The sequence below is a fragment of the Simochromis diagramma genome, unplaced genomic scaffold (genome assembly GCF_900408965.1).
Source record: "Simochromis diagramma unplaced genomic scaffold, fSimDia1.1 OVJJ01000205.1, whole genome shotgun sequence".
NCBI lineage: Eukaryota > Metazoa > Chordata > Actinopteri > Cichliformes > Cichlidae > Simochromis > Simochromis diagramma.
The window spans coordinates 14,351,880-14,375,462 of record NW_024386782.1 but is presented as its reverse complement, the minus strand read 5'-3'; the positions used below and the strand labels follow the sequence as shown (position 1 = coordinate 14,375,462).

General features: G+C 42.0%; 2 protein-coding genes across 10 annotated transcripts in view; one reads left to right on the top strand and one right to left on the bottom strand.

Moving 5' to 3' along the window:
- Window positions 1-23,583, top strand: part of LOC120727650 (SPRY domain-containing SOCS box protein 4-like) — an 87,075-nt gene that overhangs the window by 49,240 nt on the left and 14,252 nt on the right. For all 9 annotated transcript variants that reach the window (XM_040022050.1, XM_040022046.1, XM_040022049.1 and 6 more), the window contains one exon: window positions 1,232-2,190. In XM_040022050.1, the coding sequence (XP_039877984.1) occupies window positions 1,458-2,190 (733 nt within the window). In that variant the 5' untranslated portion in view covers window positions 1,232-1,457. The remainder of the gene's footprint in view (window positions 1-1,231; window positions 2,191-23,583) is intronic.
- Window positions 18,856-20,946, bottom strand: zgc:136870 (uncharacterized protein LOC664693 homolog). The gene is made up of 2 exons (XM_040022040.1): window positions 20,773-20,946; window positions 18,856-20,324 (listed from the first exon to the last, which is right to left on the bottom strand). The coding sequence occupies exons 1-2, from the start codon at window positions 20,846-20,848 to the stop codon at window positions 19,141-19,143; spliced, it is 1,260 nt and encodes a 419-aa protein (XP_039877974.1). The 5' UTR covers window positions 20,849-20,946; the 3' UTR covers window positions 18,856-19,140.

Genomic DNA, 23,583 nt, shown 5'->3' with positions numbered 1-23,583 from the left:
CGGTAGCTGCCTTTTGTGCTTTCGCATTTTTTTGTAACACAGTGCAGTGTTGACAGGTAAATAAGGTGTGAATCACTCATATTGAAGTGTGAGACACTCTTACCAGAAGAAGCGTCAGTTCATTTAACACACACACACACGTACACACAGACAGTCACTTTGTGGCTTATTCAGGATGAGGTAAATACAAGCAGCAGACATGCAGGGAGCTGTGTGATTCACTTCCCCGTTTGCATGAAGTGTGGCTGTTTTCCTGTGAACAGGAAGCTGAAGTTGTCGTTCCAGGAAGAGATCATTACGTTGGTTGAAGTGCACCGAACCTGCCTGTGTGCGTGTGACAACGAGCAGCTTCACAGCCTGAAATAAGGGTTTCAATTCGTTTACTACAACAACTTTAAAAATAATTACTAAAATAAACAAGTTAATTTTTTGTCTATTTAGATGTCCAATTTCCAATTTATTTAGATGTGCGTAAATCAAATAGAAATATCACAGGAATGTTATAATTAGGTGACCGGAGTGAGAGAAATCAATGATTTGGATTCCCAAAGTGGAAGTGAAATAACAAGAAACGAACTAAAATCTAAACTAAAACTTAAAGCGTCTACAGTGGAAACTGATTTTTACCAATGAAAACGAAAACCGTTTCCTAAAAATGAAAGCATTAACTGTGGTTACAGCTCGCTCTTGTTTTATGTGTCACACACATGAGCGTCAAAGACAGAACTGGAGCCATGTTTCATCATATTTTACCAAACGCCTCGGCATGCAGACTAGCTGAAGTTTTCAACTCCGTCACACAGAGGATTGGAGATAAATTATTACCTTGTGCGTTCCGTTTGCCTTCTGTTGATATTTTTGCAGACTCAGGCAATACCCATTAAATTTGCATTAACTAAATGAGAGTGTGGTAGGTTCAGATCTGGGCTATGTTGCACAACTGGGCAATGTTTGCACGGTAACATACATGTGCTGGCACAGGCGCATGACTTTCTTGGTAGGATGCATGATGAGTCAGAGGAAATACATGGGTATTTGTGCCAGTAAATGTCCTGTTCATTGTGTATTTCTATGAAATCAAAGCCACACAAAATCTGTGAAACAATAAGTTTTGACGCCCGTTGCCATCACTGTGCTTCTCTTTCAGCTCCTCTACATTTTCTTTCTTTTTTTGATATCTGCTATCTCTGTTTTTATTTACGTGTTTTTCCTCTTGTGCTTCTCTCAACAGGAGTGACAGCGGCTCTGTCTTTCTGAAGAAATCTGTGGCATGAAACCAGATCACACAGGTCTCTCGTACACCTTCATCTCCCTTTACCACTCTCCAGTTAGAAACACACTCCTCAGCTTCACTGCATTGATGAGGTAACGTCAGGCTCCGTGCAAGAACCCACCTGCAGCGGCGACTCCTTCCCCTCTTCCTTCCTCTTCCTTCTGTCAGTCATTGCACCGCAGCCATGGGCCAAAAGATCTCTGGCAGCATTAAATCAGTAGATGGTCGCGGGGAAAGCGGTGGCTCCCCGTCCTACCGACCCCTGACTCATCGTCGGCAGCACCCTGAGCTAAGGGGCCCGGATTTCTTCAAACCTCCCAGGCTGGATCTCCTACTGGACATGCCGTGCGCTGGACTGGAGACTCAACTCCGTCACGCGTGGAACGCCGATGACCGGTCGCTTAACATCTTCATCAAAGAGGACGATAAGTTAACTTTTCATCGCCACCCTGTCGCTCAGAGCACGGACTGCATCCGGGGGCGGGTTGGATACACGAGGGGACTCCATGTATGGAAGATCAACTGGCCTGTCCGGCAGCGAGGCACCCACGCTGTGGTCGGCGTAGCAACCTCCGAAGCTCCTTTACATTCTGTTGGCTACACAGCGTTAGTGGGGTCAGACTGCGAGTCCTGGGGCTGGGATCTGGGACGTAATAGGCTCTACCACGACAGTAAGAACAGGGCGCACAGCTCACTGCCCTCTTACCCTTGTTTCCTGGAGCCGGAGGAGTCGTTCACCCTTCCGGACTCTCTGCTAGTGATACTGGACATGGACGAAGGGACCTTAAGTTTTATGGTGGATGGACAGTATCTAGGAGTGGCATTTAGAGGACTGAAAGGAAAGAAACTGTATCCCATCGTCAGCGCCGTGTGGGGACATTGTGAGATATCCATGAAGTACATCAACGGCCTGGATCGTAAGTAACCGCTTTTTGGTGACTATTTACACATTATGAACATAATCCAGCAGTAATAGTAGTAGTGGAGACTACTCAGAGTTCATATTCACAAGACCTTAGATCAGCGGTCCCCAACCTTTTTTGTGCCACGGACCGGTTTATGCCCAACAATATTTTCACGGACCGGCCTTTAAGGTGTCGTGGATAAATGCAACAAAATAAAGCTAGTATCGGTACCGAAAAAAGAAGATTTATTCATAACACACGTGAAAAGACCCAGGAAAACCCAGTTAACGATCAAAACGATAACAAAATAACGCTGAAAACTGATAAAAACCCTGAAAACCATACATTTCACACCTGAGCCTCAACTCTCGCGGCCCGGTACCAAACGACTCACAGACCGGTACTGGTCCGAGGCCCGGGGGTTGGGGACCGCTGCCTTAGATGACCTACCTACAAAAAATGCCTGATATAAAAAAAAAAAAAAGGAAAAGGAAAAAAAAGGAAACCACTGAACTAAACTAATGTGGCGGTGTCGTAATACCTTCATGGTGTTGTAAGAATTTCAGTTTGTTGTGTCACTCTTCTGAGATTGCAAATCTGACACACTTTCTTTGGCAGCAAACAGGGTGAAAATTGAGTACCACTGGAAGGAGTCCACATGTTCTGCATTATTCAGTACTCAGTACTGAAAGCATTAGTGTCTCAGCGGTTTGAGTGTGCAATTTCTACTGTTTTTTTTCTTCTTCTTTTTAAATTGAAGTGCTTTCGTTAGCGATGCTTGAAGGCGGAGAGGAGTCTTGAATTATTTCAGAAAGACAGAGAAGGTGTTTTTTAACAAAGCAGTCAGATGTTAGTGATGGATGCGTTGGGTTGATTTTGTTATATTTTTCAGTGATTTGGCTTTTTTTCCGGCTGTAGAAGTGTATCATGAGCTAACGGTGTTTCAAATTGCTGTGGAAGAGCAGACATGTGGTGCACGCATGAAAAAAAAGAGTAGTTTAAAATACTCTTCTGCAGGTTTTTTGGTTTTGATTGGGTAAACAGATTGCTTGTGATTGTTTTCTTTGATCTCTGAACTCTCTCCCACTGTCTGCATGTGCGCGCCAAAAGAAAAGAGACAGGCTCCCCCGTCACAGTCTAAACAGTAACGCTTTGAACATCTCGTTAAAAGCTCACTTAGACGCACATCACGGACACTTACACGTATGAACACACACCTGCCAGGAAGGGAAAGGGTGTGTTGTGACAACAGGCTTATAATCTCCCTCCCTTTTAGTTCGCTGAGCCCTGTGGGTCTTATTTGATTTCACAACAGGGTGTGCTTTTGTGTGTAACCCCAACAGCAATCTCAAAGGAAAACCCGTCGCTCTCTGTAGTTTGTTACATCTCATTTCTCTTTGCCCAATCATCTCAAATTTCTGTTTGAATTTTTTTTTTCTCTCAAAACTTCTCTGCTCTCCAGGGACACCATGACACCAAGAGCCCATTTTCTTCTCTAAAAAAAATAACAGGCGTAATTCCAGCTTGGGTTTTTTTTTTTTTTTTTTTTTGCCTTAACATTGCAGCTGGCCAACTGGAATATGAATCAGAAAAAAACCCTCTTGCCTGAACTGTATTTATTTTCTATCCTTCAGTTTAACTCCTGTTATATGTGTGCATTTAAATCTTTTAATCTCCAACCTGTCACTATTAAACATTGTTTGACTGCTTAAAAGCACCGTACCTCAGTCATTTTTCATTTATGTAGAATATTGAGTCCGTTTTAAAGCACTCGCTTCTACAATCTTACAGCCTTCATGCTGTGAAATGAGGTTTGGCTGTGTGTAAAGCTTAATGCAGGGAGGAGGGTAGAGGCCCATCGTCGCAAGCCGGCTGAGATGTGTGTATGAGAGATAGACACTGACACGGCATGAAATTAAAAAAATACATATTTTTGGTCAGAGTACAAAACAGAATGAAGAAGACTCAAAAATCAGGGGATCTTGGGAAGACACTGGTTGTAGTGAGCAAGAAATATCTAACTAACTGTAACCAGTCACAGCTTTTATTAGAATACGGTCTTTATTATACAGCCATGCATTCAGAATTTCCCAAACAAAGTAAATGAAATCTCATGTGAATGTGTGCGCAAACACACGGAAACAAAAGCGTGTTTGAGAGAGGCCTAAGGTAGGGGAAGTCCGCTCGGACTACCAAATCCGTAACAATTCATTCGGTTTCTGATTCCATTCATTTGTTGCTGAGACGTCGTTTTGGGTTATTAGCGCTCCAGGCGTCGCTCTGAATTCCAAACAAAGACAGCAGTGAGTGATATTTCAAGGGTTTAGTGAAAAGGTGAAGTAAATAGCCTAAAGCAGGGCCTCTTTGACGCAGGGCAGGCTGTGATTACAGTCTGTGCGGCAGCTTCTTTCAGTATCAGTTTTGGATTGAATCGGCTCGTCTGCCCTGCAGATGACTCGAGTAGAGAGAATGAAGTCATAATTGCTGTCTGCCTGTGAGTAAAGGAGTGTCTGTGTGCACAGCAAACCATGATTGTGTGGTCAGCCGAAGAACAGACGTTGTTTCACCTTTTTGTTTTCTTTTTTCACGGTAATCGCTCGGTAGTGACTGTATCTAATGAGCCGACCTATGAGAAGCCACCGTTGGGTTGTTTGTAAATTATTGTTGGAGGAAGAAACAACGCGATTGCCGGGTATTAAAAAGAGATTTGTTGGTGCGCCGTCTTCACGTCACCCTGTTTGCTTTTCTCATCACTCCGGCTCAGGCCCCTGTTGCTCTGTGATCGTCATTTTGCTCCACCTGAGATCATTACTCCCATTCCTGCAGTGACACACAGGAGAGCGAGGAAGCCAGCAGCACTTCAGGCTCATGGCAGTTTTTGTAAGATTGCACAAAGTGACCAGAAACGGATATGAACTTAAGTCTGCATTGTCCTGCACATGTGAGCCCTCTTCCTTCAGAGGATTCCTCCATAAACATGTGAACTGATCTGTTTGCCAGTTAGAGTATGTTTAACTTAATAGATGCTATGTTACATAAACTACATATGCAGCTAATTTCTTTGCAACCTTAAAGGACTCTCCTTCTTCTCCTTGGTTCTTTTTCTTCCGCTCATAGTTTTCTCTTGTCCTGTGTCTATAATTGTGCCAATTAGTGGCACTTTGATTAGCTAAAATGGGACCTTTAGCCCTGATATGTGCCATTTTCTCTCCTGTCTTTGTACTCCAGCGCATATTATGCAGAATGCCACTGCAAAATCTGGTAGTTTAACAGCTAATTTACAAACCACCCAGAGTATAATTCCTTTTTTTCTCTGAATAATTAAATGCAGTTTCTGGGCACATATTGCTGTTATCAGCTTATAAATGCAATTTCAGGGGATGGTTTTCACTACAGTTACTTGTCCAGAATTTCTTTCCTGCCGGTGAAGCCAATGTCTGCGTGGTTTTCTCACGTGGCTGAATAGTTCCCCCGTCCAACAGCTGTCATATGATTTATCCATACAGACAATTAAGCCGACCAGTCATTGTTGCATCATGGGCTGGGAGGGAAGCAAAGGGGAAAACAGAGTTGAAAAGGTTGGGGGGGGGGGGAAAAGCAGATAAGGTGGGAGAGAGAGTGACAGAATGGAAGAAAACCCAAGAGAGACGGTTACAGCTGAGAATTGGTAAAAGCAGGATAACATCTGCAAGTCGCAGCGAGCATACTGAAGTTTTATCAGGAGAAGGGTGGAAGCAGAGCACAAAGGCAGCGAGAGAGAAGGGTTTGCACAGTAAGGGATGTGTGACAGGCGCACAGCTGATCAGCTCTCTGAGCTGAAAAAGCTGGTGTTGTTGGTATTGCAATACAAACCACAAAAGGCCACAAAAAACGCATTAAAAATGATGAAAAATGAATCTTAAAATATTTAAATGCTGAATTTTTCTTTTTGCAGCACTTCACAGACACCGGCACTACCACAGGGTTTTCTCTGCCATTAATTTATACTTCACAGTCAAAATCACAACTGCCGGCTTATTCAGGATTATTCACATTCCAGCAGATCTGTCGACATGAAGTGACCCGGTTTCTTTTTCCTGTAAGCCAGCTGAGAGCTGACACCCTGACCTCCCTCCCTCTCTCCTACTGTTTAGTCTGCATCACATGAGCTTACACACTCCAGGTCAGACCTAAACCAGCTGCAGCCACCTACTCACTAGAACTTCACACAGCGGTCTTAGTTGTGTCTGGGTTGTTTACATGAAGATCATGGCACCCTAAGATGCCCAGAAAGCGCACTGTCTGTCAGTAGGAACGCTTTAATTGATGTCTGGTTTTTTCAGGTTCATAAATGATCAGGAATTCACTCTTTAGTAGAAAGTATTTAACCTTTCCAGAGCTTTTATAGTAATGATTGCAGTTTTTGTTCAAGTGCTGGTTTATCAGATCAAAACAAAGTCGGCACAAACTCCGTTGCCCTCCTTTGTGATATTAAGTCATGCACATTTGGATTTCTTAGATCTGCTGCGGTTTTGAGGCGTTCCCGTCTCAGATTTCTGCAGGCGCTAAAATACGGTGAGGGTTTTTTTTAAAATTGTGTGTTGGTAAAAGGACGGAAATGTTTATTTTTGAAAACAGAAAAGCAACTCGTCCTCAAGGAAGTGACTACTTTCTATTGAAGTAGTTTCAAAGATCACTGTGAAGTCGAGCATTGTGGCATGTGGGAAATTTAAAGGTGGGTGTCATAAAACCACAGCATATAAAATTAAACCCAGCATTTTTAATTTGGGTACTTTAGCGCTCGTTAATTTCCTTATTATTTGGCTTTTGCATGTCAATTTCACTCCAGGATGGATGGACGGGATGCCAGTATCTGAACCATTAGCTTTCATGTTAGGAGCAGTGACTCAGCTTCCTGAGCTAGTGCGTGGAGTTTCGCACCAACTGCTGGCTGTGATATGTGGGTCACTGGGTTGGTGATTTAGCTTAACTTGGCTGCCAGCCTTAGGCTTGCATCCTGCTCTTTATGGTTCCCTGATATGTCTCCCTGTGCTTTTTACTGTCACATTTGCATGCATCACTGGTTTGTTTTTCTGTCTTGTTCGTTCGTTTCCCCCGAAGTGTTTGCTCCTTTGCACATTTAGCTATAAGCAGCTTCTTTGAAGCCCACACACTGTGGGGAGGGGGAGAAAAAGAAGAAAAGTTATACTTTGTGCTTTTCTTTAAACAACCCGACACTGATTTTGAATTTCTTCCAAATATTTTGATCATCCATAATTGAGAGAGCACTTTGTTTTTGCACCTGCTCTGCTAATTGTGCAAATTTTTTTCGTGGCTAATTTGTAGTGCCTACGCAGTAGCTTACGGTAATAGCTTGTGCAAATTGTCTCAGAAGAAGCTACGTCAACAACTGTTCTGCCTAAATTAAATGTCCTCGGTGGCCGAATGCCTCTGATATGTTCTGGGACTCTGCTTTTCTTGATATATAATATTAAGAACACCTCTGATTGGTTGCTCTGACACTGCAAAACAAGATTAAATGACACAGAAAAAGCTCAAATGGAGGTTTGAAAGTGCCTCATGTTTCTTTTTCCATCCTCTGCTTTGAGATCTAAACACCCTCGGCTGCAGCGGGGAACGGTGGTGTCATCTCAGTGTGCTCACAATCAAATATTTAACAGCAGAGATGAGCAGTGAAGAAGAGAAGAAAGAGGCATAGAAAACATAAAAAAATAAAACGGAGATAGACAAAGTAAAGAATTGGAGAAGAGCGGAGGGGAAACCAGCGACATGCGAGAGATAAAAGGCAAACAGAGAACATGAACTAAACAGAGCCTAAAAAGTGAGGATGGTGATTTTATTATGCTCTCTAGTGTCAAAGCTTTAAGAAAAAAGAGGCACTAAAAAAGCAACAAGAGTGAGGAAGGAGAAAAAGAGAACAGAATAGAGAGAACTGAACAGATAAATATAGCTAAAAAAAAGTGCATGGAAAGTGCGATGGAGGCAGCTCTGAAATGTGGGAATAATCACAGATTGGCAGCTAGAATGAGGACTGACAGAGACAGGGCTGATAAAAGGCAAAGAAGATGAAGAGATGAAGAAGACGGGAGGTGTGCAGAGCGAACGAGGGCCAAATTGAAAGTCATGTCGAGCCACTGGTGTCGGTTCTGGTCACATAAACTGATAGATGATGTGGGAATCATGGAGCAGCGCTGAAACCGGGTGCTAATGAAGAGCTCCAGGGCAAACGTCGGTCTGATTAGTAAAAGGACAAGTGCTGGAATATGAATCAGTGTTTTAGACATACTCAAACACAATCTAATGCATATAACGAGATTTGAGATTTTTAATCTTAATCCGTGTGAATATTTAAAATATTTAGTTAAAATAATCAGTGTACAGCTGTTTATCAGTGTACTTAGCTTATCTCAAGAGCTGTTCCTGGGCCTAAAAATGCAATAATCTATGATCTCACAGCAATAATCACTGGCTGGCTTTTATGCAGCTTCATTCAAAGAGCTTTAGAGAGAAACTGGGGTAACCTTTTCCAGGCTTAAGCTTGTCGACTTAAAATAGCTAATGACCTTACCGTGGCTAACAGCTCAACTGCTGTCGAGTGGTGCCTTTGCCCGAGTCGATTATACAACTTTAATTGAGAATCCCAAGTCCAGCATCAGTGTTTCAGTTACAGCGATGACCTGGTTCAGCTTCTAAACTTCTCAAAATAAGTGGACTATTTAAGCAGATCAGCTGCACTGCAATTTAATTGCCTACTTGTAAAACCAGATTAACTCGAGTTGTTTTTTTTAGATGGTTTCAGACTCGAGTATGACTGCGTGTCTGCTGAACTGTGCTGCGTGTCTGCAGCGAGTATGTGTCTCCTGACTGTTTTCTGTTCCCACTTTCTTTCTTCGGCTGCTTTTTTTCCTTCTTTCTGTTTATTTCTTTTTTCTTTCATTGATTCCATCACATTAATGGGCTCATATCGATCTACACCCCCAAGACCAGAGCCGTGCACACCTGCTCTTACTAATGTAAGAGCTGCTTGACATTAATTTTGTGTAACTTAGTGCCGGAGAAAAAGGTCAATAACGGGCAAAGAGGTATTTTTAATTCAACACAGGATGAAGTGTTACACGTGTACTTTTCACCTTGTCCACAACATTGGTGGCATTTTGCAACTTTAAAAGCTCAATTATAGCTTTCCTATCGCTAACTAATGGCAAACACAGTCTGAAGTAGTCTACAGCGAGGAGAAAAAAAGTCTCAAATGCTGAATGCTTCCCTGTGAATCTGTGAATAGTCACATAGCCAAGGGAGCCGGCGCATTAACATTTCCCCACTGTACCACCAAGTATGCGTGTTAAAAGTTCTGCTATCAGTTGTGTTGGTTTTTGTGTAAAACAGAAATGGCCCTCATGCTGAGAGAAGATGAGAGACAGACTGAATTACTGCAGAAAGAAATCACTGTGATTTCACACCTGATTATCTCCCCATTTATCCTGCCTCTCTGTCAGGACTGATCCATTTCCCCCTGTCTGTCCCGTCCTGAGCTTTTGTGTGTGTTTCGTAAGGCTTTTTTCCCCCGGCATGGGATACAGAACGCTGCAGGCTTCATTAAGTGATGGCATTTTGTCATTCACACAGGGGATCACTTTTAACTTAACGGTTCTTACATCTTCATCCAGACATACCCGAAACAATGATGGAGAGAGCCACGGTGTGCATGGTCACTAAAAGCAGGTGTGCACGGCCCACACGAACAACCCCAGAGAGACAGCTTTGTTATTTTGTACATGTTCAGACTTGGTGAAGCTACATGACGGCCTTTCGAGTTCTTATAAGAAGGCGACCCGGGCGCTCATTCGGACATGGAGCCAACATAAGATGCCATCCTTTAATGGAAAGGGGATAGAACTGTAGAAACACACAAGTCCTCGTCAATTAACTTTTAAAAGTCTACTTTTAAGCCAGGGAAAGGGCTTTAGGTGAATCAGTTTTGCTTTGCAGCCTCTTATGCAGCGCATCACCAGCCACCAGACAAATTTATGCAAGCATGAGAAGCTTAGAAGCCAAAATTAGTTTTGAAAGCTCAGCAGTTGCCTTTTACAAACCCATAAATCCCATGTTTAACGCTGCCACAGACAAAACTATGACTGTGAGCCACGCTTTTCCCAGACACTGGAGCCTTGTTTGGGTGACATAGAAGAAGAATATTACCTTAGACTGTTGCCTTTACTTGTAGGTAAATGCACAAAACTATTTGGGTGCGTGTGTAATCTTTCCACTTTAATAGAAAATAAATAAATAAAATAAACCAGAGGAATGATTTTGATAGTGTTCAGGCTCTGATGACTCCGAACAGCATTGTTTTCATTTATTAAATCTGCCACCAACACACACAAACGCACACACAGTGAGGCCCACAGGTCCGATGTTATTAACAGGGCGATCCAATCACTCCCCGGCTTTGTAACGAAGGAGAGCAGTAATGAATGAGAGCAAGATAATCCTCCACAATCTTCGTCTCCTTCATTCTTTGTTCAGGAAGCTGTAGGCACAGCCGCTAATCAACACTTCAATTTGGCCTCCTGACATTACCAATTTACTGACAGGCTGGATTCCTTTTGTGCGCTCTCAGGGATTCAGTTCTATTTAAAGGTCTCTCGGCCCTCTCTCTGTGTCTTTTCGGCATTTTCCTCCCCGATGAATGAAACTCCCTCAGCTTATTCAACTGTTTATCAGTTCATTTCCTCGACTTATTTTTTGCGGCACTGCAGAACAACTGCTGTTGCGCTCCAAGCTATTAGCCGAGTTAAAGGTACCTGAAGGCACTGATAGTCCGAACGCCGCCATCTCTCTTGTTGATCTGGATGTTTCTCCTCTGCGGTTTCCCTTGTGACATACGAAGAGGAGCTAAAGTCTGTCCATGGACTACGTCCACCTGTTCCTGTTAAAAGCAAGCCGCACTGTTTAGATGACAAAACTTCAGATGTGTCCTGTTTGCACATCTTGTCAGAGCGATGTCATGACTTCGGTCAAGGGGTTTGCATTAGTGTTCAGGAATCCTGGCCTTTAAAACAGCAGAGACGTGATGTAATGGATTAATTTTTATGCCCTTGGAATACCTCCTCTTAATGTTTCTAATCATGGAAAGTTGGCAGCTCTCACTTGGTCTTTAAGCAATTTCCTCATTCACACTCCTGCAGTTTGCCACCTTCACACATGTGCAATCCTCTTTTGTTTGCCACCTAGCAGCTTCACTGGAGCTGTTTTGGGTGGAGTGCAGTCCTTAAAGTTGCCTCACTCTCATTTTTCTTTGACTAGCTTGTGACATTACTCATGTTTTCATAATTTCCCTGTCAGGGATTCAGCGTGCATCCACTTAAAAAGCCAGGTCACTCATGGAAACGTAAATAAGCACTTACAGAAAACAGATGTACCGTGGCAATCTGGTCTCCCTAACACTGTTTATAAAAACAGCAGGTCCATAATCAGATTTCCCTCCTGCCCACCACCTGATTCGGAAAGAATTACACACCTATTTTAACTGTTACATTAAATTGAGATACTCCCAGGTCGCATTAGAAGTTCGTTTTTCTCATGTACAAGCTCGTTAGGGAACAAGCTCATTAGAAACCTTGTTATGCCGGGGTTAAACGGCCACAAAACTGAGGCTGGGGAAATTAGTTTTCTCAATTCCTCTCCACGATTTCATAAACCTAGTTTTGTGTATACAGGACACGTATGAAATCAAGTTACTGCAGAAAACTGACTGTAACATGAGGCCATATTACTGAACTCTAAACTGTTAATTTACCATTGTGATTCGATTTGTCGTTTTCAGAGGTGAATCATCTTATCTTGCATAAACTCATAAGCATCACAACTATCCTAGCTCTAGCTAGCCAATAGGCTGTCCTAACCTTTACTTTTCTACCAGTTATCATTAGCTGTTCGAGCCAAACAACGGCACTTTTATTGTATTTACTCAACCAACCAACCATAGTGTTTGCCTCTTAATTTAGAGACTTATGGGAGACCCTAAGCGTATGTTGCAGCTACACAAAATATTATGCTTAGCAACTAAGACCTGCTTTAAAGAGGCCAACCATTTTTTTTTTTTTTTTTTGCACCACTATAAAGTGCAGGTAGCCATTGCAGTATTCCCCTGAACAACATGTGTCGCCACTCAGGCAACAGCGTGTAGTGTGACTGTTTAACGAATTGTTTCCTCTAACATTTTATTGGATCCATAACATGCTTACTTACATCGAGTACTCTTAACAACTCTCATGCTGCTGTTTTGCTTTCATAAAGATGATAAAACGTCAAAGCTCGTGCCAGGGTTTTATTTTCCACTCATTATGAGTTAATGTGTTAAATCATCAGCATCTCTTAGAGCAGCACTGATGTTGTAAGTCAAAAGAAACCCAGCTGCAATAATGCACTTCGGTACTTTTGCTTGCGTCAGTTAGGTGTATCAGCACACGTATTTAAAAGCATGTGTATGACTCAGTGCGCAGCTGGTCTGCATTCTTCATTTGTTTTGTGCTTTTTCTGAGCTCACTGAGCTTTCAAACATTGTACACACAAGACTACCATTTGCTAATGTCTACAATTAGTGTCGATTTCACAATGAAATCCAACAACTGTTGTGCTCGATGGTAACCTTGGAGACCAGCAGCGCATGCCTGTCGTGTATAAACTTCGCAGTGGCAGAAATGACTGTTCTCTTTCAAAATAAACGCACAACAAAACAAATATACACAGGTGATACGAAGCATCGAGCAGCTCTCGACTAACGCAGGTCACCGGTTGATTTGATGCTTTCACACTCGTAAAATTTACATCATGTCTTCTTTAAGTTGTTTTTTTTAGTTTTGTTTGAATGACTGTAATATAATGATGCACTTGCTCAGCTTGATTTCACTGCGCATTGAGTCAATACGAGGTAATTCTTTCAGAGTGTTTTTGCTGATGCCCTGTCTGCCCTCCAGCCGAGCGCCACAGCGGATGTGTTCTTTCATTTCGTGGCATCAGAGATCTCGGGTGATAACATTTTTGCCTGCCCGCCCAAACATATTTTTTCTACTGTAACTCCAGCGAAACACCATAGAAAGTGCGGCATTTGTGGCCGTGTGACCTGTCGTGTTTTAAGTGCTTTGCTTGGGAACGCTGTTGAAATCTGCTGCCAAGCATGCAAAAATTGATGGACACAGAAAAACCTACGGAGTTGTTTTCCCACATGATTCAGACACAGAAAATGTTTCTTTTAAGTGAAGAGCCATATGGGAAAAGTGTATTTGAAACATGTTCATGCCGATATTTCACTGATGAATTGTACCATAGTCTCAAGTTTTTCTACCTGCATATATCACTTGTATGTTAAAATTGAATTACACCAGTTTATTCAGCTCTATCTCTGTTGCTGTTTTCTTTTCATGTGATTTAAAACATTTAAATCTTTATACTGGGACAAAGTCTATATTTAATACCATAGATGCTCACCCCTCTGAAAAAAATAGCTGTGGAGCTTCAATTCACGTCCATTTCCCATCTTTTTTTTTTTTTTTCTGACAACCAGTAGATCTCTTTACACTCGCTGCTTTCACTCTTCACTCTCTATTCCTTCTCTTCCTCTGCTGCCCTCTATGTAACTCTCTCCTAATACAGCCCGTGTTTCATCTGTTACTCTTATTTCTTTAGTTATCCATCACTTCCTCTGTGTATCTAATTCACATTGCCCCGTGGTCCCCTCACCCTCAGCTGGGCTCTGTGCCCGGGCGGTTACTGTAGCTCTGCTGGCCGATCCTGCTGTGATCTGGTCCAAGCCCACACTGCTTGCCTGTCCTCCGTCATACGCTTTGACTGCAGAAGTTACATTTGAGGAACAAAATGTTCAGTTGAGGCTGTCAGAGATGTGTAATCCTACTTTAATTAAAGTGTTGTGTAGAAATAGTTACTTAGTATTTCAGATGCTTGACTAACAATATACCATCAGGTGCTGATGTGTAAACCGAATGGTAACTTACTCGGTGTAAAACACAGTGTGATGTAATTCTCGGTTCTGTAAATTTATATTTTATGTTCAGTTTATGACTCAACTTCCAAGAAGAACAGATAGTGACAAAAGTTTGTCAGTGCACTCTAATCTTGTGAGTGGGTGTGTGATGGATGGATGTAATGGAGTAAAGATCCACAGCAGAGTGCATCAGAGCGAAAAAATAGCCGAAAAAGTCACCTTGCACTGAATCGTTTTAGAGCATGAAGCGGCACCGTGGGTCGTCTCAGCTCAGCAGTGTTAAGCCGACTAGCGTATGACTTGTTTATGAGCCCGAAGCTAGGGGGAAGGTGAGTGAGTAAATGGAGACATGCCAGAAAAATCCTTGAACAGTGTGTGAGAGGCCTGCATGACCTCACATAAACTACAGTTATATGCAGCATTCACTTGGTACTCATCTCTTCCATTACTAGCTCATCTCTTTTATCTAGAAAACACAGCTAGTGTCTTTGTTTTGTTTGTCACGTCATGCACGGATACAAGGCTGCATAAGCACACAGCAGTGCCTCAGCAAAGAGAGGAAAGACAGAACCGCATTAATCAGATCAGTCGGACACTTTTGCATTTACGTGAGCATTTACGTAATCATGACTTATGTGCGTGTTGGTTAGTAACAATTTCTTTTTTGTAGTTGGCAGAGTATCATTTTCAGCTGGGGTCAAATAAGCTCACTGGTTTTGTCTGTCTGTCAGTCTCTTCTAGACTGAGCTAATCACATCTTGAAAGCACCTTTGTACCAGTGAGGAAACAAGAATGGACTTCAGCATCAAGGTCAACAAAAGCTGTGGCTTTTTTTTTTGTAGACTTGCTGAGAAAGACAAAAAAGCTGCAACTTATGCACTTTGTAACATCAAGGTATAGTTTTTTGTTAAAGGGCCAAAGCTGTGGTTTACTAGCGCCTCAAGCTTACTAGGTTTCTAGGCCAGGTTATCATGTAAAACTGTGTATCTCAACGACTGTGGTGAGTGCTTTGTGATCATGGGAAGAAACAATAGAAAAAGAATATGAGAAAATTAGCAGCTTTGATTCAGTTCGCTTTTTTTTTGTTTGTTTCTTTGTTATCCTGGTGGCTGCAAAAGTTTTAGCAGTTCTGTGAAACTTTTAAGTGATGGTAGCGACTTCAAAGGACAACGAGCAGTATCAGAAACCTCTAGAAACCTCTTATGAGTCCATTTATCAACCAGACTGTGGGACATGTGTGGAGAACGGGGGTGTCAAACTCACTTTTAGTTCATGTGTCACATACAGGCTGATTTTATCTCAAGCACACTGCAGCTTAAGGTCAGTTAAGAAGAAGAAAAAAAAAGTCTCAACAAATTCGTCTGTTTCTCCACATTCAGTCGCTGTAATCACAAAGAACTGATATTGGACGTCGAAGAAACACATTGACCTCACACCTCTGCTTAACTGTCTTACTTCGGTGTGGTATGGCCGGTCATGGGTAACGTCTAAAGATTTAGACCTCAAATTAACACTCTGACACCTTCTTCATTATTAATGACTTGCAGCACCATGCTTTTTGGTGCAAAATACAGAGAAAGGAGAAAAAAATGATGCCCTGCTTTTCTCAGTTTTCACACTTTTCACCCACCTTTGCAAAGCTAAACGTCTCAAAAATATGGTTTTAGATAGGAACCAAAGGCAGGACACTGAGGCAAGAAATAACAAAAAAACCCTTCTTAATTAAGCCAGCAAAAAAAGATAAAAACTTAAAGCCTAAACAAGGAGCCTCAACATGATCCTAAACAAAGATCATGAAAATAACTAGAGGGGTATACTACAAAGGTGGCTCAATAAAGCCAGGCTTTCCTACTCCAGTCAGAGATAATGGGCATCACAACAGCAATTATCAGGTTTCTCTGTCAAGTCGGGCTTTCTGTTTCAGTCTCTCTGTCTGCTCGCATGAATGGGGGCGTTTCACACGTCATATGAGTCTTCTTTCACACAAAATGATCCTTATGAGTGCCGCCTACTTCAGTCACAGATGTTATCAGGTAATGATAATAAAATGGGGTTTAAAAAAAAATCTATAAAAAATAATACAGCAACACAGTTACAAACAAGACAAAAGGTTAATGCTGCCAGAAATCACAGAGTGAGAAAATAAGCAATTGAGTTTGAGTTATTTTAATGCCGATCGGGCTCTCAGTGCTGCTGTTCGTTTCTAATGTGACGGCTGAACAGGTATTCATCGCGCGTGTGTTTTGTTTTTACATGACCAGCTCGCCTAGTCATGTAAAAAGATGGGCACTTTTGTCACACAGACAAGCTCAACATAGATTGCTAACCCATTAATCTTGCTTCACAGTAAACCCCTCTGAAGAGGACGATCTGACTACGGATACGCAGGGGATTAATTGGAGACTTTTAAAGGATTAGGCATATTTGAACAAAATCAAAGGTTCTGAAAAAGATCAAAAGAGATGTATGGGGAAAACCAGCAATCACAGCAAAACAGGAAAAACTCAAATGTGAGATAATCACCACAGAGACAAGACGACTAACATTAAACGTTAGTTAAGGGAGATGCTATGTTAGATGTTAGGGAAACACTGTCGTAGTCATGACCATGTCATTTGAGGTGAGCACTAGCATTTAAGTACACGCTGAGCCTGTCATTGACAGTGAGTCTGTGCAGATATACTAAAGATGAGTTTGTGACCGGGCTACAGCTTTATCGGACGCCACTCACGCCTCTTGCTGCTCGAGCGGAGCACATTCCAGCGCTAAAAGTCAAAGATATTTCAGCTTTTAGCTCACCAGTGCTGCACATTAAATGGGTTGTCAGTTGTTTCATAGCAACAGCAGTGGCCTAGACGAGTGCTCACCTCAAGCAGCTATTGGAGCCAGACAAATAAAAGGTGCAGAGGGTTATTTATAGCTCCACGTCATTCACTATATTACTATTAAAGGTGAACGCCTTTCCAATTCTTCTGTTTAATAATTTCACTTGTACTCTTTAACATTTCACAAGCACCTCTTATGTTGAAGTGTGGACTCCTGACCAATAGCGATCTGCTATTACATAACACAGATTGCAGATAAACCTTTCATTAACTAATTGGCAACTATTCCCAGAACACTTTGTTCCCAGGCACGATTTATCTTGATAAGGAATTTCACGGCATATTTAGAGCTGATAGTGCTCACCCAACCGTGTGTCAGACTTCATCTTGTGCAACGAAGTCCAATAAAAATCATAACAAGGTATCAAATTCCAGATGAGTTGCAGTTTCGTCAGAGATGTCAACACAGAGACTTTGAAGGAGGAACTTTACTGTGTTATCAAATAGAAGATTACTGGCAGCAGTTACACGCTAACAATTTTGTCAGCTCTAAGAACACGGCTGCGGGGTCAGCTGAAAGCTTTTATTGTTGGACCGACTGATTCAAAAAGTCGTGCTTTTTGGAAAAATAAAACTTTCCGTCGTTCGTTCGTTTTTTTTTAACTTTAGCAAGTGAGTTTGTATGTTAGGGCCCACCATTCATCCTAAAATAACTGGTTTTAATGGGCCTCTGACATCAATGTTCAGAGGTAGCAAGGAGGGTTAGTTTTAAAGCAATCTCTATTAAAAGGGGTTTATGACATTTTGTATTTAAACTCGTAAACTCGATCACTGATAGATCACACAGTCTGCCCGGGAAGAGGTGACTGCTGAAAGCATCTGGTGTAACGTTTGGTTCCAGTGAAGCTCTGTAAACACAAATCTCAGCAGCTCATGTCTGGAGACAGCAGACTTCTTGGACCAAATTAATATCACAGCAGCTTTCTGTATCTAATTAAAAGAAGCGGCAGGACGAAAACAAATGCAGCGTCTGCACGCTCACTAATTAATACAGTGTTGAAAATCTTTGCATTGCTTCAAAAATGGCAAAAAAATTGAAAAAAAACCCCTAATTTTTATGAATAGTTGGGTTGGATTTATTTTTTCTTAACAATCTGAACAGTCTGGAGCTCTCCTAATGAAATATTTATCTGAATATGTGCATTTGAAATGGCCTTTTCGGGTCACGCCTGGTGTCTTGGGCAGACAGTGACCTCGCTGCTTACGGCACAAATGACCTCTCACGGCATCATGACTGCGAGCCAGAGATGAGAATTAACAGTCTGTCAGTCGAAGAGAGACGGCAATCCCCTGAAGCCAATTGACAGTTTGCTGAGATTTAATGAAATGGGTGGCACAGCACACGTCCCTCGGCTTAGGCTGAAAACCTCCAATGGAGTGACAGTGCTTCAATTTTATTTACAAATTGAAAATCTAAAAATATAAGAGGGGAAAATAATGAGAGCGGTGTTAAGAAAGCATCCTCCTTTATCAGAGTTCATCCGCTAACTTTTTCTCCAGATAGCAGAGTTGCTTTATTTGTGTCTGTTTACCCCAAGAAGGGAAATTGGATTTTAATTACTCGAGTGCAAGAGTGCTGCAAATATTTTTAAAATTAGGAACTGTTGCAACAGTTTGGAGATGTGCATAATTAGAAAAGTGAGGACTGAAATCACACAGTGTCTCACATTCCTGATGATTTTAGAAGCAAACTGGTATATGTGCAGTTATAACCAGTGGAACCAATGACTGGCACGCAATGCAAATGGAAAAAAAAACAAAAACAGTATTTATTTATTGACTTGATACCATTTTAGTCCTTTAAATACACTCGGTGAGTAGTTTGACATTTTTTTGGGACATACACTTCCTTCCCACTCTCATGTCTATACTAAATATAAATGTGAAGCCAGTTGGCTCAGCTTTGTGAAGGCAGTCTTTGTGAACGGCCTGTGGCTGCGTGTAGGTCTGTGAAGATCCAGATTTGTTCTCTTGTTTATTTTCTCATGGGTGATCACATGACAAGAGTTTTTGTTACAACACATGAGAGTAAATGACCAGATGTTGTTGTTGGAGTTGGTGGTTATTACTGCCTTAGGCCAGCCTCCTGATTGGCTTTAAAACTAACCTTGGACCCCCACTGGGCCAACATGAAGTCACTGTTCCAGTCTTTACTTCAGTGTTCTCCTCATCCAGCTGCCCCCTCATCTTTTCTCTCTCCTCCTCTTCTTCTCTCTCCCTCCCGCTCTCCGAGCTCGTATCCCACCTCTCCTCCTCACTGCTCAGTCTCATCAGCTCCACCTCGACTCCCTCTTCTCTCTCTTCCCCTGTGTTTATCTCCCTCTGCACACATCCCTCCCTGTTCTCTAGCTCTTTCTTTCGGCTTTGTTCCTGCTCTTCAGCCTCCAAACTCGGCTGTTGTTCTGGCTCCACTTCTGCCTTTGTCTCTGCCGTCTTTTGTTTTCTCCTCGCACTTCCCACTTCTGTCTGTGCCTCGAGCAAAGCTCTCAGCTGCTGCTCTCTGCGTTTCCATTCCTCCTCCAGCCTTTGGTACATGTGAAAGGAGAAGTGCCACCCCCCATTCTCCTCCAGCATATCCTCCACTTTGCTCAGCAGCTCTCTCACTTGCTGCTGCTCTCCTTCTCGTCTCCTATCCAGCTCGCCTCCGGTGCTCACCCCTCGTGCTTCTTTGTCAGTTTTCTTCAGCCAAGTCCATTCCTGTCTCCTTCCACTTCTGTTCACCTCCTGCTTTAGTCCCCCCTGCGTGCAATTAACAGCTGCCTTGTTATCCAGCACATGGTATCGATAGTGACATTTCTCCATCAGCCACTTCAGAGCAGGGCCACCTGTTTGGATGTGCTCCTGTACGCTGCAGCCTTTTTCTTTTAGCAAGTCTCCAAAAGTGAACAACACCATCGTGTGTCTCCAGACAGCAGAGGTGAAGATTTCCATCCTTCTCTCTACTGCTTTCCTCTCAGACTCGGTAAAGTCCATAAGAGGAATCACTAACAGAACCACATGAGGCCCCTCAGTTCCACACAGCGATAATGCTCTCAGGAGTTCAATTTTCTCCTCTTTGGGAACAAACTCCTCAGATGTTCCCCAACCCTGTGCATCCACCACGGTTAAATGGCGTCCAGCAGTGACAGCACCAGCTACTGCACTGGCCCCTCCTCCTCTCGTGTCAAAAACCCGCCCTCGACCCAACAGGGTGTTACCCGTGGAGCTCTTCCCTGTCCTCCTGGGACCAAGCAGCAAAGCTTTGAGTGCGCGTGATGCTGTTGGAAAGAAAAGGGCAAGAAAACTTTGAATCCAAAGGCCTGAGTTCAGTGTGCTTGTTATAGATTTGTCAATTGCTAAAGTCAAGAAAGGTAGAGTGCAGTGAGTGGCAGGAGTGACTCATACTCGCCCACTTGTAATCATATTTTACACCTCATATGAATCATATCCATTTCACTGTCTTGGAGAGATTTGAAACAACACTCAGGCTTTTCTGCATCTTTCTTCCCTCCAGTGTTTTGCACACTGGAGGTTTGTTACTAACAGATGCCTGCTGTTATCTTTAACAGCAAAACAATATCTGAAAAACTAAAGCCCGCTCAGTCAAAACATCATGCACAAATTCTGGTCTTAGATTTGCCTGCAGAAATTTTTATTATTATTATTATTTTTTAACTTTTGTGAAATCTCGTCACAAATACGCCTTCTAGGATTGCAATTACTTACTTGCATGCATAGGTGTGTTCCACCAGCTCTCCATTGCGGGTGATTTCCAGATGTAGCTAGTATAAGTTTCCTCCATAACAACTTTGGTACCACAGCGGGGATTCCTGAATCCAGCTTCCCAGGATAAACAGCCTGTAACATGAAGAGTGTTGAGCAGTGCAGTCTGGCAGAGCGGATACTCCATCCACTTATGAAGTTTGACAAAGGCACCTCCCAGTTTTTATTGCTCTCTTGATATTCCTGAGAATGATTAAACCATCAAATCGTTTATGATTCCCGTCAGTTTGTTTTTAACAATTTTTTTTGTTTTTTAACTTTTGAAATTTGTTTATTTACTACACCAAGATTTAAATGTACAATAATGTACAAGCAGCGTTGTTGCATTACACAGCATAATGGAGATGGTAAGCTTGCATCAATTAAATGTGAATGGCTTCCTGTATGTAGGGACACTGCAGTAGAAGCTGCAGCACAATAACAGCATGTGCAGATTTACTATAAGCGATCGAATGTAGGTTTACATGTTTTACGTGCATAACTTTCTAAAACGTTTTAATACTTAAAGTCGCTGCATTTTTACTCTAAAGGCCAAAACGAGTCCTTCGTATTACTGCTATTTTTGTTTTTGTCTTAGTAAATTATTAATATATGAAGTGGTAAACATCCTCATCACCTGAATTAAAAAAGTTCATTTCATTGACAGATTGCTCATCGACTTACTCGCCCCGCTTTACTTCCGTTTTTTTGTCTTTGTGTCTTACAGGTTTTATGATTTTACAGCTTGTTTTGATCATAAACCTCTCTGTCTCTGCTGCGTAATGTCCGGGCTCACGTGCTGTGCGTCTCTAACCTTAATCTGAGCACGTGCACCTCACAGATAACGGTGTACTCGGACTGTGAACACATGCCTGCAATTTTGCGTCAGCCTGTGTTGTTTTTGTGCGTGAGCAGCAGCACTATTGATTGTTACAGTTTTCCATTATCTAAAGCTAAAGTCAGCACAGCTAAACTTAACATGATATCAGAATGATCAGTAATAGTATATTATAAGGCTCTGAAACCTGAGATGTGCTGCATTTCTCCTTTAAAATGGTCTTGCTCACAGTTTAGGCCATTGTGCTGGATGAACATGGACTTGCTGCGTTTAGCAGCATTTTGTGTTCTAGGTGCAAATAGAGGCGCAACATTAAAGATAATCAAGTGAAGATATTTTAACTTTTCTTGTAAATTAGCTGATTTCTAAATTAGAACCACAGAGGTGGATTACAATCCCAGGTTAGATTCCACGGTTCAGTCTCCATCACTTCTGTCTCTCTTACCTCTCTGTTTTTGCACCTGATCCCCTTTTTTGTTTTGCACCTGATGCTTCTGTGTGTGTGTGTCTGTGTGTGTGTGTGTGTGTGTGCTGGGGGAATCCATGCTCTGACCTGAGAGGTTAAGCCAGTGAAGGATCAGCTGGGTTTTTAGCTCAGTCTGTTTCTATTAGGTCGGTGGCAAAGGAGTGCCTGCTGAATGTGTGCACGTGTAAGAACTCATGTTTGTTTACAGGAAGTGTCAGTGTGTGTGTGTGTGTGAGATGATCCTTGAGTTGCCTTGAGGCTACAGGAACAGCAGCCTTTTCCGCACGTATGCTGTCCCCAAACTTTCCTCGCTTCTCCTTCTTTTCTTTTTTTTAATTTGTTTTGAACTTTGATCTGCTTCTTCTTCTACTGCTTTGTTTTTCTCCCTCTGTCTTCCTTCTTTTCTTCTGGCACACACACAAACACACAGCGACCTTCCTAATTGTGTATATAATTAGGTTACTCTCTCTAATGAGGCTGCCCATCTTTGAAATTCTGAAATAGTGTTTACACAGCACATTACATCTGTTAATGTGCTAAAGCCAGGCACTCTCTGTCTAGGTTTGTTTAATTATTCAGTTGTTTTAAAAGCATTTATCCATAAGAAAGAGATTATGGACTCTCCTATAATCCATTGATTGGTTTGTGTTACAGGGAACGCCAGCTTTCTATTATCACAGCCACAGTGAGCAGTAGGAGGAATACACTGATATAGCAGATGTTGGTGTCTGAACCATAGAAACATTCCCAGTAGCACCAGCCAATCATTTATACAGTTATTCAGTCTTTCTGTGAATTTGTTATGTTTGTTGCATCTTTGGTATTTTCTCATCTAAAAAGAGATTTTTTTTATATCCACTTTTACATTAATACCCTTATTAATTAGTTAATAATATGCCACAGATACTCCTTGTCATCTGTTCTCTCTGGCTGTTCCTCTATCCATCTACTCTTTTAAGCTGGAGCCTATACAAGCTGTTATAGGACACCCTGCGCAGGTTACAACTGTAGCACACTCAGATTAGATATGTGTGTAAGTGATCCAGTGTCATCATGTTACTCAATAAGTTGTTGTGAACTGCACCATTTCACACCATTAACACATGTTTTTGGCCACTGGGCTATTGTAAGTACGACTTTAACGGCATTTTATGAAAACCATGGCTAATTAGCTAAATGCTAACGAGGTTAATGGGAACAGTAAGACTAAATTGAAGCAGTAAGAGTTAAATTCAAGCAAAAAAGTAGCTAAAAGATGCTAAAATGCTGTGTAGACTGGTTATTCTGGCTTGAAGTAATAATGTCCTTGACATATCTTACACAGGTTAAATGCACAGTTTGAAAAATCCCGAGTCTTCAGTCTCTTTACACACAAGGTCTGGGTCTCTTAATTTAAGATGTTCTTAGTAAATTATGCCAACGATTTCCTCTAAAATTGAGATTTGTATGACTAAAGCCGCCTTCCTGCAGT

Bases quoted from the DNA above. Each gene is read 5' to 3' on its own strand.
- zgc:136870 (XM_040022040.1), bottom strand. From the start codon at position 20,848: ATGGAGGAAACTTATACTAGCTACATCTGGAAATCACCCGCAATGGAG. The intron at 20,325-20,772 runs GTAAGTAATTGC...TCTTTCCAACAG, and splicing joins GAACACACCTATGCATGCAA to CATCACGCGCACTCAAAGCT.